Source organism: Leptinotarsa decemlineata, unplaced genomic scaffold, assembly GCF_025532065.1.
Source record: "Leptinotarsa decemlineata unplaced genomic scaffold, Ldec_3_MD MMD2_tig00003348_RagTag_RagTag, whole genome shotgun sequence".
Classification (NCBI taxonomy): domain Eukaryota; kingdom Metazoa; phylum Arthropoda; class Insecta; order Coleoptera; family Chrysomelidae; genus Leptinotarsa; species Leptinotarsa decemlineata.
Window position 1 is genome coordinate 3263619 of NW_027412588.1, and position 21754 is coordinate 3285372.

Sequence of the window (21754 nt, forward strand, 5' to 3'; positions counted from 1 at the left end):
GGAACTGAGGAATACATTTCGAAAATATTGAGTTTTTTCCAAATATGTTCGAATATAAGGACCTTTTCTGTAGGTTAATGCATTCTCTCATTTAATCAATAGTTCAGGAATTGTCTGCAAAATACTAGAAAATAATCCAATGGTTTCTCAACATAGTCATGGATTTTCATAATAAAAAACACTTCATGATGAATTCAGTTGAAACTACCATCTGGTCTGAGCTCCGTCTTAATAATAACAAAACTGGTTTGAATTCAAGAAATTTCAAGCAAATTGAAAGTACAAAATTAAAAACTATACTTATATTATCTCCGAGATTCGTTTATAACGAAGGATAGTCTTTACAGCTGAAATAAGAGATAATGCATCCCCAAAAATTATTTTTTCGGGAATATGTATGAAATAAGAGAATCCACCTCACGATTGCATTCGTGAAAGTGATTGGTACACGTGTACACTATTTTTGACAGTGTGTGTTCAGCTAACACAAACGAACTGGATGGTTTGCCCACTCGAGAGCATGCCACGTATAATTGTCCATGTGAAAAACATGGTGTGCTCAAATCAAAGTCACAAACGGACATTGTTTGGCCTTGAGACTTATGAATAGTCATTGCAAATGCCAATATAATTGGTAATTGCGTGTAATATACGACATTTTTCATTTTATCAGGCTCAAGAACAAATAAAGCATGCCACATAAAAGACATGCATTTTCTATATCATCTATTAACCATATAACAATATTTGTTGCAGTTGCCTACCGTGAAGACATGTATGCACGACATCGCGTTTTTCCAAGTTTTCACCAACAATGAGGCATTCGCGATGTTTTGAATCTTAATTGCATTACGGCTTCGCCGGAAAAGATCTGTTTTTCTCGGTCGTCACAATGAGATTTAAAGTATATTAATTCTTGTACAAAACAAACACATAACTGGTCAACTTTGTGATAATTTAAAACAAACCATAAACATAGACAACATTACGTGAACTGTCAGTTGGGTTCTGTTATAATACGTCACCATTATTACTGATGTGTCGTCCTTTTTATTATTATTTTTATTGATAAAATTTCATGTTTCAATACTCATCCTATTCCCGGCGAAGATAAATCCAAAAGCACAAAATTCATGAAAAGGGGTCCAGTCGTTCTTGAGTTCTTTCATCGTCTTGCTCTGATGGTCGAAAAGGACTACATCAGGCTTATTAGCTTGTATGAGCCTGAGGGTGGAGAACAAATAGTTTCAATAAATTAGGCACTTCTCGTTCCACACAACGGATTCAATATTCCCCGGAGCTTAGGGCAACACCGGTGTCTCGTCAATACCGTTATTATTATTATTCAATACTTATTATTCTATTCTCGATGAAGACAAATCCAAAAAGACAAGATTAATGAAAATTGGTCCAATCGTTCTTGAGTTCTTTTATTATTATAATTTTTTTTCCATATTTACTCACCTTTCAAACCTTCCCTGGACTTCCACAAATAATTCAAAACCAGAATTAGCCAAATGGTTCCAGCCGTTCTCGAGTTTTAGCGAGATTTACTAACAGCAATTCATTTTTATATTGTTGTTAATCATACCCGAAATAAAATAACGCCAGCCGCCACTGGTAACCATAAACTAAACGTGACGTAGCTAAGAGTGCGCGAATGTACGATGATTCCCCAGCACTATTAGAATCGGCGAGAACAACGCTACCGACTTCGGCGAAATTTCTACAACATTCGATTACGATATTTAAAAGCTAGCCACGAGGTAGCGAAGTACGCGAAGAAATCTAGTAAGTCGATAGACATTCAAATAATAGTTGAATTTTTAGTTGAAGTGTTTGTTTTATTTGAATTGAAATAAATTTAAGTTTGATTATTCAGTGTAGTCAATTATTGGTGAACCCACGGGAAAAAACGAAACAATATATTAGATTTCAAATCGTACTGAGATTGTTTTATAGAATTTCAATACTCAACTTTTATCTTTTCACTTTTATATCTATTGTACTGTTCCACATCTGTTTGGACCAGTTGACGAAACGAATCAGTTCCTTTGAAAATGGCCTGTATGTTAGTAATTTTATTGAATATTTGATTTATTGCTTCTCAATTCCGGTTCACTAAAGATATTGTTGGTGTAATTTGAACTTTCGTAATGGACGTTGATGAAGTGCACGGGCTCATAACTATAAGAATCACTAAGATCAATTTTCCATTCTTGTAACCATGTTGCAAATCATATCTTTTTTTAATTTCTATATAATTCTAATATGAAATTTCATATACCAATATATACATTGACAGAAATAACAATAATTGTATGCTATTTTTTTTCAGATGTGTCATACAGCTCACAGCACAAAGAGAACTGGGAAGGTAACTTTATAGGTGGTACGATGGATATTAGCTATAAATATGACAGAATGACGGTGAGTAATCTTGTAACTTCATTGCCATCAAAATTTTAGCAAGATACGAAACTTCAGTTATTACCGTTCCGAACGAGGAATCCCAGGTTGAAAGGTAACTTCTCAAGGACCTTCACTCCCACACGTTTCGAATTCTGATGGTTACTATTCGAATAGGAATGATATCTAGTGAACAGAAATAGAGATGAAAGATAAATTTAAACAAATCATTTGTGACAACTGAAAACTTATATTTTTTCAATCAATAATAACAAACTTCAAACAGCTTGATCGAATAGAGTACTTCAAATATCTTTGACAACCTTCTCATTTTGTTAATCATTGATTACATTAACGCAACACCAAGAGCTCCTCTATTATCTACATGGATGATGGTATACCAACTAATAGGACCGTCCCATATCAAGCAAGATATAATCGTTACTATTTACAGATCTTCTCTCGCCAGGGTAATCTTTCCAATTCGAGGCACAGTAGCTCTTGAATACCGAAATAATGGTTCCACACCAGCTCCGACTTATCAGCCATTGTTGAATCTGCTCAAGTTGCCGTTGACTTATGAAACATCTAGTATCAAAACGTGTGCTGCAAGAAGTAAACTTCCTATAGCTTCCTGACGAAAAAAAAAACTGAATTTTTGCTGATTCTGCTGCAGATTGTGAATCCTGTTTTTTGAAAATTTCTCATCAGTACTTATAGTTGTGGGTCAACCCCAAAAGTCAAAACTTGTGCGAGCAAGAGCTGTTACGGATACAATGTTTACAAGAACAATGAGTTTTGTTGAATTTGCGAAAAAATCGAATACATTCGTTGACCAAAGTATTTAAGGAAAATGTATTCTAGAAAGTATTTCAGTATTGAACCTGGTTACTTTCAACCCAATTCGAAATCACCTCTAGATTCTCATTAATATATGCAACCTCCTGCTGCCGGTATAGATGTGCTTCCGCAGTCAATGTCCTGGAATCCAAATGTGATGACGAGACAAGGCTGTCGTTAGCGAAGCACTATTTTGGATTCTTGTTTTTTCCACTAATTCGTTAATATATAATATAAAGAGGGTTGGAGGTAATACGGATCCCTGAGGGGTACCAGCGTTGCTGGTAAATGTATTCAAGATATATCCGTTGACGTTCACTTGTAGGAAACGTTCTTCCAGAAAGCTGGACAGCCATACACAAAAATGATCCGAGAAGCCATAGGCATCGAAGTTTGACCAGCAAACTCTCGTGCCATAGACAGTCGAAAGCTATATTGATGATCTCTCAAGATGTTGAAACTTTTCAAATATTTGAGGATGTGGTGGTTTATGGCTTTCTCCATGATTTTTGATATTACTGATAGCCAATTGACTGGTATAGTTATTTGGAAGATTTTTCTTGGCTTTTCTGGGAATAGGCTGCACGCGGGCAATCTTCCAACATAAAAAAAACCTCTCTTGTAAGATAGGTAGAAAAGTCTACAAACTACTGGTGCGAGTTCATTGGCACACGATGACGGGCACTTCTTCAGGACCAGACGCCCTGTCGAAATTAAGCTGATTCAAATTTCGCTTGATGAGACGTCGAAAAGTAATTTCCGGCATTGCGGATTCTAGTGTGGGTGTATCTAGTGGGTGGTGTCTGTCCCAGAAATTGTTCAGCTAGTATATTCGCTTTATCTTTGGCTGCTGTTGGAATTGAACCATTCACTTGTGTTAGTGGTGGAGTTGTGGATTTTGTGGAGTTTTGAATAACAGCTTCAGCTATCGAAGAGAAATACTTATTATTCTTCTTGAAGATGATCACTTGGTAATCGAAACACGTTTCAAGGTGTTAAAATAATGGTTTGGTGTTATGATGAAATTCTAGTACACCCAAGGTTCCAAACAGTGCATCACAAGCTTTAGCTACCGACCAGAAGGATCCAAACCCGTTGGAAATAGCAAGCAGTTTGTTCCTAATTCTATGATTGTGAAGTTCTTTGCTTTCATTCATTCTATGTTTGCAATTGTTATAATAAGCAATAACGAATATTAAGAACAATTTTCAAAATGAGTAGATGAATAACAAGATAATCTTCAAAATTTATTCAAATAAGTCTGCAAACATTCGAGCAGGCGTTGTCGAAATTGTCACATCAATATCGCAATAATAATTGCAACTTGTTTATTAGCTATGTCGAACACAATCTACTTTGGTAATTTTTCACTCTTATTATTTGAATCAGCTTCAAATTCCTAAAAATATTGAATAACACAAATCACAATATGGAAATTGAATGGAAAGAAAATACATTCTCCTGAATACAATCACATACTTTTCCAAGTGTGCCATAGTTCCCCTTTTTATATCTCACTACCACTTACAATAATATTTTGCAGATATGCGGATTCCGAAAAATTTATGAGTATACTAGACCATCTCCCGATTACAGAATGATGGGAGCTTGTTATTGGTCAAGTTTGAACACAAGCGCGTTTGAGAGAATCGAACCTTTACTTGAATATAGTAAGTACACTATTTTTCAAATTAGTTCTGAATTAGGTACACTACATGTGAAAAATGTAAATTCAAATTGAATTTAACATTGTTTCTTATGAGATTCAATTCAATTCATTTATTACCTTTTTTGCCATATGAAATATGTTGGTTTATATACAAGTAGATATAGATAGGTCATTTATACAAATTATGCAATGGAGACGCTATTCATGAATATAAAAATAAAATTTACACACTATACTCATAAATATAAAATTACAAAATATACACACACTATATCAATTTTACACAGATACACGTATATGCATATATTTATACACGAATTTTCAACAAGTTTTAACCAAATCCAGAAAGTCATCAATTGCATATACAGGGTGTCCCTGGACTTCCTCTTTTCCTCTCGGGAATGTATAGATGGGATCAAAATATCACCAGTACTTCATATAACTTTTTTTCCTAAAAGTCTTCGTAACCAAGTTACGGGCCCTCGAAGTTACAAAATGAAAAATGTTTTTCTTTGATAACTTTTCAAGTGAATATTCAAAATCATCCAAATTTTGGTAATTGACTAAACAAATGAATTCCGTCGATGAGCTTTCATGCAGGAGTCAGTTGTTTTGCTACAAAGTCAGGAACGGACTACCCCCGATGGTCCACACCCCAAAACTTTGAAATGACAGATATTTTTCAATATTTTTCAACAAAATAAGGTTACTTGGACAATTTTATGAATAAAAGTACTCGTGTGGAAAGTCGATCGGAGCAACGAGTCTTGATAAAAATGTAGTTCTACTCGACGACATCAAACCCGCTCGTCCACCATTATTTGAAATGAATAATTATCAAAGCAGAAATAATAATGATAACGTTAATTCAACAACATTTATAACAGGAATAATACAAAGTATGCTAAAATGAAGTCGTAAACAAAAAGTACAGTACCTATATGGAAGTTTAAGTCACAATTGTGATAGCAGATATTTTTTCAAAAGAAATATCAAGTTCTGTAGATTCGTGGTGTTTTTAAACTAACAAGCTACTCTACTATGAAATATCGAATTCATTCCATATTTTGTATGTACATAATACGTGTGGAATAATCACGTTTCGTGTTGATCAGTTATCTGAATCTCATGAAACTCAACATTCGAATGTTTCAAATTCTTCTTCACAGCTAAACTGTTGAGGAGTTTCACTGATAATTATAATTTTATGGGAGAAATTCTTTAACACGAATCTAAATTTAGCTGAAAAAACGCACATCGGAAAAAATATTTACTATACTAATAAAAAGCAAACGAATGAACTACAAAAACGGCTGCACATGATCAGGTGAAAAATATCCAGGGAATAATTATGTTCCATTTCTTTCACAGATGTTGACAAAAAAACCTTTTAGAAAGTTTTGATAAAAAATGAGAAACTGGAATGCGATTTTGTTTTGTTGAGTGGTGCGTTGTCATATGACTATCATTGTATTGTCAATATTCTATAGGATATTTTGAATTTTTTTGATATGGCCGAACAGTTTACATTCAATGAATATGCAGATATGCATGTATTTTATGGACGAGCATTTTGTAATGCTGCAGAAGCTCGTCGTCTGTATTCCGAGCATTTTCCCAATCGAACGGTACCGTCAAGAGAAACATTCGAGCGTGTCGATCGCAGCTTGAGGGAGACAGGTATGTAATAATTGATAATTAATTTGAGCACGTTGTTTTATTTCGATATTATTGTAGGTACAGTTTTGCCAAAACGAGGTGGTGAGGGCGCTCCTAGGACTGTACGTACCGTTGTATTGGAGGAATCAGCCGTCGCTGATGATCCTTCAATGAGCATCAGAAATCTATCAGAACAGTTCCATACATCCAAGTCTACTATTCATAGAATAATTAGGGAACAACTGCTCCACCCATTTCACATCCAGAAGGTACATGCCATGATACCTCAAGATTTTCCAGCACGACTGGAATATGCCAATTCGTTCATGGATAGGCAAAGAGAGGATATGACTTTTATTAATCGAGTTTTATTCACTGATGAAGCAGGTTTCAGTAGAGATGGAGTTATCAACTCTCATAATCTCCATATATGGGCCGAAGAAAATCCCCATGGGATATTGCGAACCAAACACCAACGGAAATTCAACGTGAATGTTTGGGCTGGTATCATAGGAAACCATCTTATAGGACCATTCTACAGGACCGATTGAATAGAGAACGTTATTTGGAGTTCATTCAGAATGATTTGAATGGACTTTTGGAACATGTTCCATTGCAAACCCGAAGAGATATGTGGTTTATGCATGATGGCGCTCCTCCTCATTTTAGTTTGATTGTGCGTGACCATCTGAACCATATTTTCCACAATAGATGGATTGGTAGAGGTGGGCCATATTCATGGCCATCGCGGTCTCCGGATTTAAATCCATTGGATTTCTTTCTGTGGGGGCATCTAAAAAGCCTTGTTTACGCTACACCTATTCACACAAGAGATGCATTGTTGAATAGAATAACATTACATTGTGAAGCCATACGAAACGACCCTGGAATGCTATTTCAAGTACAGAGAGGGAGTCTTCGCAGACTAAGAAAATGTATAGAGAGAGAAGGTGGTCATATCGAGCAGTTTCTGTAGCGGATTTTTCATTTCTGTTTGCTCTTGAGGCTCTTGAGTTTCGTTAGTTAAACGTGTTTGCATTATAAAAATTCGTTATGAACATTTCACCTATCATTTCCATTTTCCTTAAAAACTAATATTTTCGAATAATGGTAGACATCTCAGGATAAATGTTGTTGAATTAACGTTATCATTAGTATTTCTGCTTTGATAATTATTCATTTCAAATAATGGTGGACGAGCGGGTTTGATGTCGTCGAGTGAAACTACATTTTTCTCAAGACTCGTTGCTCCGATCGACTTTCCACACGAGTACTTTTATTCATAAAATTGTCCAAGTAACCTTAATTTGTTGAAAAATATTGAAAAATATCTGTCATTTCAAAGTTTTGGGGTGTGGACCATCGGGGGTAGTCCGTTCCTGACTTTGTAGCAAAACAACTGACTCCTGCATGAAAGCTCATCGACGGAATTCATTTGTTTAGTCAATTACCAAAATTTGGATGATTTTGAATATTCACTTGAAAAGTTATCAAAGAAAAACATTTTTCATTTTGTAACTTCGAGGGCCCGTTACTTGGTAACGAAGGATTTTAGGAAAAAAAGTTATATGAAGTACTGGTGATATTTTGACCCCATCTATACATTCCCGAGAGGAAAAGAGGAAGTCCAGGGACACCCTGTATAGGATTGTTGGTCAAGAAAATTTCCACATTTTTTTAAAATTTGTTGATAGAACTGTCTCTTATAGTCCTCGGCAGTAAGTTATAGTAGAAACTTCCAGCCCATTGTGGTGACCGCTTGTAAGATAGATTTCGAAAACTTTTCAAGTGTATGTTATTGTGATTTCTTGTCGAATGACTGTGAATATCCGAGTTTTTCTCGATGTTTTTAATGTTGTTATGAACGTATACTAATATTTTCAATAAATAAATTTCCAGTACAGTAAGTATTTTATTTTCTTTAAAGACTGATCTGCACGATTCTCGATATTATAGATTGAAAATATATTCTAGATTGAAAATCAGTCGTATAATCCTTTTTTGATTAATGAATACACGACTATATTCCGTTGCTTGTCCCCATGTGATAATGTTGTAACTAATTGCTGAATGAGCGAGAGCATAGTAAACATTGATTAGCGATGCTTTGCTTAGGGTATATTTTAACCTGTAAATAACAAAAAAATGCTTGGTTCAATTTTTTGAACACATTGTTGATTTGTTCAGACCAATTGAATTTTTCATCAATCATAGTGCCAACAAATTTATAGTTCACGCTTATAGGTACCTTAAAATCTTCTATTTCGACAGGAATTTTTTCACTGGCTACCCGTTTCAATGAAAATTGCATGTATTTTGTTTTCTCTAAATGAATAATCACTTGATTGATATTACACCATATTACAAAATCTTTAATGACATTGTCTGTTTTTATGCAAACTTCTTGGAAAGTATCCCCTATAACTACTATTGAAGTATCATCTGCATACATGAACAACCTACCTCCTTTGATAAAGTTGGGCAAGTCATTCATATACAAGAGAAAAAGAAGAGGTCCGAGTATACTCCCTTGTGGGGTCCCTAAATCAATTTTTTCGCACTTGCAAAGTTCTATCCCAATTTTGATATAGTTGTTTCGATATCTTATGAACGAAACCAGCCAATCATTCACCCCGCCTCGAATACCCAATGTATCTAACTTCTTTTGCAGGATTTGTGGATTAAGGACATCAAAGGCACGAGATAAGTCGAAAAATCTTCCTATCACATAATTATTCTGTTCAATATTATTGTATATATATTGTACCAGGTCTGTTTCTGTGAATTTTTTTTCACGAAATCCATGTTGGCAAGGGGTCAGCAGATTGATTTTTTCTAAAAAGTTTGAGAGTCTCTCATGCATGCATCTCTCCAATACTTTCGAAAATGAACTGAGAATGGAGATGCCTCTATAATTATCAACATTTTTCGGATCACCCGCCTTAAATATAGGTATTGTTTTTGATACTTTCAGAACATCTGGGAATTTTCCTTTTTCTACGGAGAGATTTATTATTCTGGCAAAAAAAAGGAGAAACGAATTCTCTGTAATTTCTTATGAGTTCAATCGGAATCTCATCGATATAACCGATTTCTTATTTTTTAGTCGACATATAATATTTTCCACTTCAAACTCAGAAAATGGTATAAAAGAAAATGTATGGTTGTTGTAGTTATCTGTGGAACCAGAGTTATCAACACTGAATACACATTTATTGTTCACTTTTTGTTTTATAGAATTCACAAAGTGTTCGGCAAAGATGTCTGCTATTTTTTTCTGATCATTAATAAGTATATCATTCACAGTTATAGTTATTGGTTTCACTCTTGCAAATTTCCTATTCAATTTCATATTAACTATTTCCCATTTTTTTTCTTTGATTATCAGAATTTTTTATGATAGAGCAATAATACTCGGTCTTATCTCTGTTAAATTTTGCATTCAAGTTGTTTTTCTTGATTCTATAATTAATGTCAACTTCGGAGTCAGATAATATTTTTCTGTACCAATTAAGATGTTTCAAATTATCAATTTCCTCTCGGATTCCAGGAGAGAACTTGCGGAATGTATTTTTCTCTGTTTTCAAGTCTATAATTTTTTTGGGATGTGAAACTTCGAAACACCAGCCAAAGTGTTTCCAGAAAATATCGAAAACCACGTCCACGTCTCCAATACCGTCCATATCAATAGTTTCTCTATTGAAGAGAAATATAACTCTGAGATAGTATTAGGATTAATTAACCTTTTTTCAATTTTCTTACTATTTGAACTTACCTGCCCATCCTGAGGCCACTTAAAAAGTTGTGCAAAATGATCCGAAAAACCTAGATCGAAAGCTTCAGCCTTTGTTACATTCGGGAAATTGGATATTATATAGTCTAAATTGGTTGCACTTGTTTCACCATTGGAATATCTCGAAATTCTAGTTGGAACATTAATAGGACTGATGAGACCAAATGATTCGATAATATTAAAAAGAAATTTGTTATCACTACAACTTGCATTCAATCCGTCTACATTAAACTCACCACAAAGCAATATTCTTCATATTTTTTCGTAACGAGAACCAGAGTAGATTCAAGCCGTTTGATGTATTCTTTGATATCTGATGGTGGTGATCGATAAATCACAATAACAATAGCGGAGTTACCCATATAACTGATTGCCGAGGATTCAAAACACAGATCCTTGGAAAATTATTCAGTTCTTGAACTTCTTGACATACATTCAGATTACAACCGTTTCACCGGTTCAAAAATCGGAGAGAAATTTAACAAAATAAGTTTATTTCAAAAGCCTCAAGGAATGATAAAATATCCATATCAAATTGGCATAATGATGAAGCTACCGTTTGGAGAAACGCATCTTGAATAAAATTTAAAGTATGAAAATTGTATGAACTGGAACAGGAGTTTTTCAATGAACAGGTTCTTGATTAAATAATAATCACGGCTAATTCATATGAAAACGCACAAAAAAGGCCAAAATGTCACTATTTTAATAGTAGAGAAAATAGCTTTTGCGAACGGAATCATTCCGAATATAGAAGTCATTTTGAGGATCATCTTAGAATTTCTCGTTCCTGGAATCAAATAACACTTGAGAGGCAGAATAATCAAAAATGTAAAAACTTTAATCAGATATTGTTTTCTAATTGGAGACGACATACTTGCGATACAAAAGATGCATATACTATAAAATAATTCCACCAATAATAGAGTCAATAATAATTATTCCTATACGCCTCCCAATCAGAGAGAAAATTAATCTATTAGTAAAAGAAATTAGGGTGTCATTCAACGTCCCTGACCTCAGAGATTTGAATACGATTTGAGTTGGCGCAATGTCACCAATAATCACAATGACCGAAGAATTTTCAGTCAAATGCAAATCAGAGTTGATTTCGTAAGTCTGGAAGCCGAAGAACAACCCAATACAGATAGCAATCGAGCGGATTTATATCTATCTATCTATATATACAGGCCGTATTTTTTAGGTGATACCACTATTGCTATCTCGGAAACGGTAGATCCTACAAGGACGGTTAAAGGAACATAAGTTGCCTATTTAGGGATGCAACACACTGGTATTTTCAGATCTATAAAATCATCAACGGTTTCTGAGATATTTGCAAAAAACTGAAAATGACAAATTTTATTCGTTTGCTCTACCGCCTCCATTTTCAAAAACATCAAAAAATGACAAAGAAACTTTTTGCTTTATTTCATGTGCTTGCCTATTTAGGGATGCAACACACTGGTATTTTCAGATCTACAAAATCATCAACGGTTTCTGAGATATTTGCAAAAAACTGAAAATAACAGATTTTATTTGTTTGAAGATGGTTGACAATGTTTCGTGGTGTATTTCATCAGTTCGGACTTCCATATTAATATTTTTAATTTTTCAATTTTTTGTATCCATCTGATACAAAAAAAAAGGATGAGAGAATCTTCCAAAGAAAGGAAGGAAGTAATCAATTTGAAACTCTATACATGAATGTGTAGATCATACAAAGAAGTAACTTTCAGACACAAACTGAAAGAAAGTCCTCCTGAAACAGCTACTTTCATATAAACATTGAATTACACGAAAGAAAATAATTCTTTCGAAACAAATACTTCTATATGAACACTGAATTATACAGAAGATACTTTTCTCTACTCAGTTTGTATTTCAAACATTTGTTGTGGAATAAGAATCAGATATCATTCACATGAGTTCTACTTTGAATGAATGGAAATAAATTGTACTCACTGGTATACACCGATGTTTCGCTTCAAGACACTTGCCCTAAGGCTCTTCAGTACCAAATTGGATAACGTTATAGAAAATACACACACTTCATTCATGAATTACGATTTTGAATGTCACGGAATAAGCTTGATCTGCTTATGTCATCGATGACATCGTAATGACATTCATTCACCTATTTGATTCAATCCCAGCCAAGAGGAATCTCATTTGAATTGAAGGGGTTATATTTTTAGGAGTGATTAATTTTTTGGGAAAGAAAGTTTTTGGCTTTCTACTACTCCATCTTTGGAAGATTCTCTCATCCTTTTTTTTTGTATCTCATCCCTTTTTTTGTATCGGATGGATTCCTAAAGTAAAGTGTTTTCGATTCGTTGAAAATATCTATGATTTGGTTGTCGTCGTTCAGGTTTCAATTCCTGATTCATTGCCAGAGATTTGGTAGCATTCCTCAAACATCTCGAATATACAAAAAGCATATCCACTTTTTCGTCATTGGAAAAATTTATGTTTCTCCCTTAAAATCTTAAAACTTTTATTTTTGTGTGACAATTAACTTGACAAACACATTCATTTATTTCATGGCTTACTAAAAAAAAAAAAGGAATTATCGCTTATCATGTTTCTCGTGAAAATAATCTATGACTATTTAATACAGTATTTTTATTAGTTAATTCTTGTTGATATCCTCATATTCTGAACAGAAATTTTTGGGTAGCAACAAATTTTCAAAAGACATTTGGAAATCATGAATGGCTTGGTATTGATACAAAGAACGTATATATAAAAACATATATAAATATATAATGAACGAAAAGTTGCATTGAAAAATGAGTTCACCCAGATTATAAAGCAAAAAATTTTTTTGTCATTTTTTGATATTATTGAGCGGTAGAGCAAAAAAATAAAATCTGTCTTTTTCAGTTTTTTGCGAATATCTCAGAAACCGTTGATTATTTTATTATGGATCTGAAAATACCATTGTGTTGCATCCCTAAAAAGGTAACTTTTGTTCCATTTAACCGTCCTCGTACGACCTACCATTTCCGAGATAGCAATAGTGGTATCAGCTTAAAAAAACGGCCTATATCTATATATATATATATATATATATATATATATATATATATATATATATATATATATATATATATATAGAATAGTAGTTTTTCGGGGATTCGGTCTGATTAGAATAAATATTTACTCTTTTTTGATATATATATATATATATATATATATATATATATATATATATAAGTACCATTCTGATCATTCCCATATTGATTTCAATTTAAGAGCCACCGGTAGACAGCTGTTTCTGCTGCCTATTGGGCATCGTCAGTACCGAGCGCGGGGTCCTCGATTGAGGACAAAATGTGAAAAACCAAGAAAAGTACTTAATAGAAATAACTGCGTAAACGCAAGCGAGACATCAGTGAAACCACCTATTGGTGTGACACCTAAGTCAAGTTGCCAGTGTTGGTGGTTTGACCAATCAACCGACAACTGCGGTGGCAGAAATTTGGGAAGTTAACCTGAAATGTCATCGAAAAACAAAGGCTGAAACTCCGTGCGTCTATGTTGTTTCCTACTTTCGGCAAACAAGTGTTGCCCATCTTTACACTTGGCTGCACCGCGCTGATGAGGCCAATAGCCAGAAACACGTGTCCGCGGTTTGCCCCCCTTTTTGGAGTGTTATGTCCACTATTTGTTACATTTTTTATTTATATATATATATATATATAATAATAATAATAATGAGTTTATTCACCATAATGATCACAACAAAATATTATAAAATAGGGGTGAACAAACAAAGGCATCACAAAAGAAACATTTTCGAAAAAGATGTTTCTTGTGCGTGATATCGCCTAGTATAACATGAATTAATGAATGAATAATATACAATACATAGATAAATACACGAATATCGTAAAAACATGAATAAATACACAATACATAAATAAATATCATAAATATCATAAAAACATGAATAAATACACAATACATGAATAAATACACAATACATAAATAAATACACAATACATAAATAAATCCACAATATATAGATAAATAAACGAATAAAATGAATAAATAACTTGACAATATATATACATATATACACATACATATATACATATATATACATATATATATATATATATATATATATATATATATATATATATATATATATATATATAGCTTCTCAGCTTCCACACACGCTTCGGAAAACAGAATTGTCTCATTCACAAAATAGAACAATCTATAATAGTCGAGTTTGAAACCTTTTTGTTTTTTCATTGCCAAGTTCACATTTTCATGTGATGATAATGAATGGTGATGTTTAATTTTGCTAATATGGATGAAGCGGTTTCATAAAAAAAAAATATGTATTTCAGATACCGGCATCATTGAATTTCGTTCAACGTATATTTATTATTATGGACAAGGACAAGCCGGATTTTCAGCACATTTCCCTATGGTAAGTTTTGATTATGATATGAATTTATAACAATTCTGTATTCAACAAGTTAACACCATGTCACTCAAAGAATCGGAGATCTAGAAAGCCCCTTCAATGGTTGAATGATTTTGTATGTCTTGATTTGTGCGCAGTAATATTTGTCGATGACATGCCCAGTGATAATAACAATAATAATAGCGTGTATTACCCAACAGTTTTCTATTTACAAAGCAAAGTATACATGATTAATAAAAAAATATACTATTTGATGTAAGACAAAAAAGAAAACCGTAAGTAAAAGTAAAAATAAAATAAAAGATTGTGAACGTTTTCTATACTCGTTGACTATAGAGTCACACGAGACTTATTTTTAATCTCACGTAAGCTGGCGCATCTGACCTGAAAGACCACTCACCATACAAACTAATCGGATTCGTTAAGAAGCTGGGTTTATTTGGACGAGTGTAAATAGGTGTGAGCCACAATAAACCCTTGCGAGTCGCGATGGAGGGTCGAATAGACCCACTCACTTTAGACCTAACCTAACGTTACATAAGCTGCCGCAAGAAATATCAATAGAGAGCTTGTTTGCATTACGACACATCAAGTTCGTTTGTGCCCTTTTGTGTGTCTAGATGCCAGTCTTGAAACAAATATCTCAATTTATGATAGTAGTGCAGAACAATTATTTTCCTGAGAAAGAAAGTTTTTAGCTTTCTACTACTCCATCTTGATACAAAAAAATGTGGGAATCTTCCAAAGAAAGGAAGAAAGTAATCAATTTGAAAATAAGTAACTCTATCCATGGATGTGTAGATCATGCAAAGAAGCAACTTTCAGACACAAGCCCTCCTGAAACAGCTACATTGAATTACACGAAAGAAAAAAAATTCTTTCGAAACAAATACTTTTACATGAACACTGAATTATACAGAAGATACTTTTCTCTACTCAGTTTGTATTCCAAACATTCGTTATGGAATGAAATTCAGATATCATTCACTGGAGTTTTACTTTAAATGAATGGTAATAAATTGCACTCACATGGAATACTGTCATCCTCACTAGTATACATCGATGTTTCGCCATGTCATCGATGACATAAGTAGATCAAACTTATTCCGTGACATTAAAAATCGTAATTCATGAATGAATTGTGTGTATTTTCTATAATGTTATCCAATTTGGTACTGACGAGCCCTAAGGCAAGTGTCTTATGGCGAAACATCGATGTATACCATATATATACCGATGTATACCGATATATTAAGTATATTTAGCACAATTAATTTTTTATCTCGAAAACAGATAGAGATAGGTATGGGATATTATCAACAAAAAATATTAAAATATCAGAGCGATTCCAAAAATGTATTAATATACGGGGTGTTCCATTTAAAAAAATTAAGTTGCTAGGACTTTTTGATGGAAGTGGCAACGCCGCAATGCTGAAAATATTTTAGATCGATAGAACAGGTGAGGAAATGTGAAAGGTGGAATCAAATCATGCTCTGCGTTTTCCAGAAACGTCTAACCTACCATCGACCGTGAGTCACGCTGTATATTTCAGGTTGAAGTGTTGCACAGATCGTTATTGAATAATAAAAACAATAAGGGGCCATGATTTTATCCTTGCGAAACTCCGCTAGTGGCTGATTATATTTTTCAAAAGAAGCCATGATAGTATACAATGTATACGGGCGCAATTAATATGTATACTATACATATTGATTGCGCCCGCTAAGATTCCAACAGTTGACAGTGAATTTCATTGAAACACATGCAAGAAAATTTACGAAAGAGTAACTTATGGTTCAATCGAATTATTCAGAGAAGTTTGTGTACACCACATCTCTACGGTCTAACGATTCACACAAATATTGATCAAAAACAGCTAGATTCGTAATTGTGTATCTAGAATTCATTAAACGATGTTGTTGACTAGATGTTATATGCCGGAAATAACGATAGATACGGCTATACAAGATTGTTTCTAGAAGTTTGGCAAAGCTGTTGAGGATTGAGAAAGGTCTGTGATTACTGATTTCATTTCGAGCGTGAGGTTTATGTATTGGACAAACTTTGGTATTTTTCCAGACTTCAAGAAATACAGACGTTCTCAAAAGAAGTTTTCTTAATTTTTTTCCAGCTGCTAATATTTCCATCTCTGTTATTAGTTCTACACTTATATCTATTGAATTATTAAGTTCGAAGTTGTTGAAAACAACGTTATCTTCTTTGATACCAGATAATAAATAAGCGTTTTCTAAAAACCTACTAAAAGCGTTAACAATTAATTGTGGGTTGTTCTAGGATTCTCCCTCATAAACCATTTTGTAATTGTAGTATTATTTTTCGGATCAACTTTCAATTTGTTTTTTCATTTGTTCGGACTTCCATTGTCTAATGTGATATAAAATGATTTGAAATTCCTGAAAGAATCAGTAAAAATTGAAAAAGATTATCTGAAAAATAACAAATATATCAAGTAAAAAACTTAAATTACAATGAATAAAATACTAGCAACAACTAAAAAGTTAAAAAAATATTAACAAGAAATGAAAATTAAAAGATTCCAAACCAAGTTACTTAACGACGTTTTGATTGTCAGTATCCTCAATCGTCATCGGGAAATAACTGGACTTATTCCTCCGATATTCCATTATTTATAGGTCATTCGAGTGCTTTCACCTATCCTCTTTTCCCCCTCTCCGTTTCATCAGTTTTAGAGGAAGCTGACTGTTTGGCGGGAGTTGGTCGTGTCTCGCTTAATTAGAGGTTTCCATATGTTGCGTATCTTTATGCTAGCTTGGCGGCTTCTTTGAATTTTCTCCTAAGCCAGTGTTCCTCCTTGTGATGATTTCAGCTTGAGCCCACTTGATATTATGTTGGTGAGTCTAAACATGCTCTGCTATTCCTGATTCGCTGGTTTCTTCTCGCTATGTGTGTTTCTTGTGCTCGGCAATGCGAACTTTCAATGGCCTGATAGTTTCACCGATGTACGATTTACCGCACTCGCAGGTTATCCGGTAAATGCAATTCTTGGAATCGCAGTCCTCGATTGGTGGCCTAGTTTTCGTGAGGCTGCTACGGATAATGTTCCCAGAGTTGAAACGGGTTCTGATGTTATACTTGGATCCAATCCTTCTTACCCTTTTCGACAAATCTCTGATGTAGGGAAGTACAAGTACTGGTTGTGGCGGCTTCTGTCCCTTGTGGAGCTCTTGCTGTCTTCTAGCTAAAGCCTATTTCACCATCAATTTGAAGTAACCATTTTTGATGATGACTAGTTTCTTTTCGAGACCTTTCTTTGTATTAAAGGGCCCGAAATTGCAGTCTAGTAGAGTCTTGATGATTCTTCTCTGAGTCGATTGATGGTGGTTGGACTCACACAGGACCGTATCTGAACCAGGAATCCAGCAATGGAAATTGATAAACTTGAAAATTCAAACATTGTAATGAATGACCAACTGGATTTGAATAGATCACCATTACTGAAAGTGTTTTTTTTTATATCGAGAAAGAATTATAGTTGATGTAGATGTGTGGTAATATGCTTCAGGTGATCATAATTGAAGAGGTACCTTAGGTAGCGGTTGAGGTAATTTTTTGGAGATAATCTCGATTATGTTTATCTATAGTGTATAAATATTAGTGTGAGTTTATAAAAATTTTACCTTCGTCGGCGGTGTCGAGTGTCGCTGACCCATCATGACTGTCATAGATATTCCTTGTATTCAAAATGTAACTTCTCCATGAGGGTGGAATAGAACTTGAGTCCTGGTAGCTAGTACGGGTTGCATTCTGCAGGTCGGTCAGCAGTTGTAAGATTATCCAGATCCAGAATATTCCTAATTTCCATAAAGTGAAATTGCATGTTATCTTATCGATTCTTCTATTGATTATATCAATTTCTTTGGAGATAATGTCGTCGTATTGAACGTAGACAATTGTTTTGAACAACCTGAATAATTCATAATCAATACATGCCCCATAGACCGCCGATACGTAAAAGTGCGAAAATCAAATTGGAAAAAAAAACGAATCCCGAACTCACCTAAGTCCCTTTTCCGAAAATTCCATTCGCATACATTGATATAATCAATTTTGTGGATTTGATAATTTATTTTACGAAAGCAAATAATTTGTAGAAATTAAATCACTTGCTGTATCTCGGTTAACAAATCTACACCTATGTTAGACGATATATTTGAAGTCATTAGATACTTTGCATTATTTTTCATTTAAACAATTTCAATTTTTGATGTACACATACTTCTCGGATCTTATAAAATGAGAGACTTTCAGTGGCAAAAAAATTACGATTTATCCTCATTTTATATATTCAACGAAAGTAATTTTTGTAGGGAAAAATCAGTTTTTCGTCGACCTTTTTTGGGTAGTTTTGAAATATGAAATTTCATATTTCAGTTGAAGAAGTTGAGAAATGAATAATCAAAAAGAATAACTGCAAATATCTTAGAATTTTTTTGTCTATTTCTGAAGATGGAGGTAGATTTTGGCTTCCGAAACGTAAAGATAAGTATTGTATTATTTCTTAGCAGTTTTTTTGATAGACAAAATTGTTAAATATGACAAGATACTGATACATAGAACGTTTTTTTTTGTGAAAAATACTTTGATTTTACGCAGTAACTTATCGGGGTAAACTAAAAAGTTTGCCCTTTCTACACTTGTATGAAGTTTTCCATTATAATTTTTATATTTTTCAGACCTTCTTTAAAGGTCGATGAAATCCTCATTTTGTTTTGAAACTTATTTCTAGAAGTCAGGCTGAGGCTGTAATGGAAAATAGGAATGATGTACTTCCAATATCTTGAATTTTTTCTTAGTTTCTTTGGTTTTCTAAGTGATCTATTAGTAATCTCTACTTGTAACAAAAGTATTGTTCTCAAGTCAAAAGTCACAGTTGAAATCCAACTCAAAAAGTTTTCAATTTCAGGAACGCAATGAGCTAATTCTAGGAGCTCCAGGTATTTTCAATTGGGCGGGTACACCACTGCGAGTCAGTGATGAGGAAGATAGAAATCCAGATCCCAGTAGGCGAAGAAGAGGAACTATTATTGTAGAGCCTCTGAAGAAAGTTGAAGTCCCCAACGCTAGAGTGAACCAGGCTTTCGATTTACTGGGTAATATGTTTTCTGATCAACAGAACAACAACAGAGTACTGATCAACAGAATGATCAGTACGCTGGGATCGATTGAATAAGCTATCGTCATCAGAACCCAATAGAACTATCACAAAAAAAGGAGTGAATCGAAATCGTCATTCTTATTGATCTTAAGATAGAGGGATTGTTCCTTCTGTTGATGAAATCATGTGTATAGGAGAAACCAATATAAATTTGTTCAATGAAGGTGGCAGTGCGTTAAAATGTTATATTATATATCAGAGTCATTCAATGTTCACCACAATATCACAGCTACCTTGACAATTTCGTTGAACTATATGATTGCTCAAGAGGATACTTGCGATAGTTTATTGTGCACTGAAGTTGAAATATAATCTTCATGCAACAGAAATATCTAAATAATTTCGATAATTTCAACTTTATTTGGTTTTTCGAATTTTTGTTCTAGAAAGAATTGTTGATGAATTATCCTTTCTAATAAACTGTCCAAACCATTTATTCAAGGGATAGATTCCCATAATAACATCCAGAGTGACAAGGAAAGGTTTCTGTAGCTGATAGAGGTCATCAAAATTCAGTATTAACTATATGAAGCATTTACAAAATTCTAGTGAACAAAATGTCACAGAAATTTGGACAAACACGTAATATCAGCAATCAAACAATTCAGAAGCAAAAGCTGAGTATTTTCGTCAATTTAACAACACACCATCAATATAAATGTGAAAGACGTTAAAGTCTTATGAGGTCATACTCCAGAACAATCATATCATTCCACAAAATCTCACACCTTCTGAGTTCTTGAATGGGTTCATTTTTTCTTCACAGACTCATGAATCATAAACATTTACCATTTATTTTTTCAGATATTAAAATAATATTTGTTTGCTATAAGTACTATCATCATTGTTATTTGTTTGAATATGAGAAGTGTCAAAATGTTTCTTGAAATCAATCTAGTTGATCATTACTTGAATCTTTTTTTAAGATATGAAAATATTTGTTTGATGTAGTACTATCGGATATCTGTTTGTATAATTCAATGAGAAGTGTCAAAGGTTTATTTAAGAATAATACTTGTTGAACAATATTTTCACTTTTTATCAGGTATAAAAATATTTTTTATAAATAACTCTCACATTATTGTTGTGAGATGTGTCAACTTAAAGTCATGCATTCAAAAAATATTCGAACTTTACCTCCAAATTAATTTTTAAAATGATTGTACTAATTTTATGGTTTATTCTACATGCTAGATATGACGAGAATATGACTAAATTCAAGGAATATGTACATACTGCCCCAACCACGAAACAACCAAAGTAGATATGCACTTCTGTCAATTTCCTCTTTTGTCCTATTCAATTACTTTTTATGTACATGAAATATTTACGACAACCCTAAAATCACCATGCAGAATATTATTATTTTATACACTCATATACATTTAGTACCAGGATTCAACTTGAATATTCTCTAAAATTAACGTTCGACCAAAACTAAACAATTTACAAAGAGGGCTGGTTCGAATCGAGAAAGTCGATGAACAATTCTTGCCATCTCCACACACGAGTCTCGTGTTTCTCGATGTATGTCGACCTCTCTGTTTGTAGTGTATCTTCCCGTTATATTTTCAGAACATGGAATCCCTGCAATATTTGTTTTAGACAATATATCCTTCAATAGTGTAAAGTTTGAAAAGTTTGCATGGAATTGGGATTTTGACATAGATACCTCAAGTCCAAAATATCCTAGTCTAATGACTTGACTAAGCGTTCAGATGATATTTGCAAGAATATTCT

The 21754-nt window shown here is 33.5% G+C and overlaps 1 protein-coding gene across 1 annotated transcript in view; it reads left to right on the plus strand.

Moving 5' to 3' along the window:
- Window positions 1-21754, plus strand: part of LOC111505489 (integrin alpha-PS5) — a 184506-nt gene that overhangs the window by 77220 nt on the left and 85532 nt on the right. The window contains exons 3-6 of the mRNA XM_074178103.1: window positions 2339-2430; window positions 4793-4919; window positions 14735-14817; window positions 19763-19949. Coding sequence (XP_074034204.1) covers window positions 2339-2430; window positions 4793-4919; window positions 14735-14817; window positions 19763-19949 — 489 coding nt within the window. The remainder of the gene's footprint in view (window positions 1-2338; window positions 2431-4792; window positions 4920-14734; window positions 14818-19762; window positions 19950-21754) is intronic.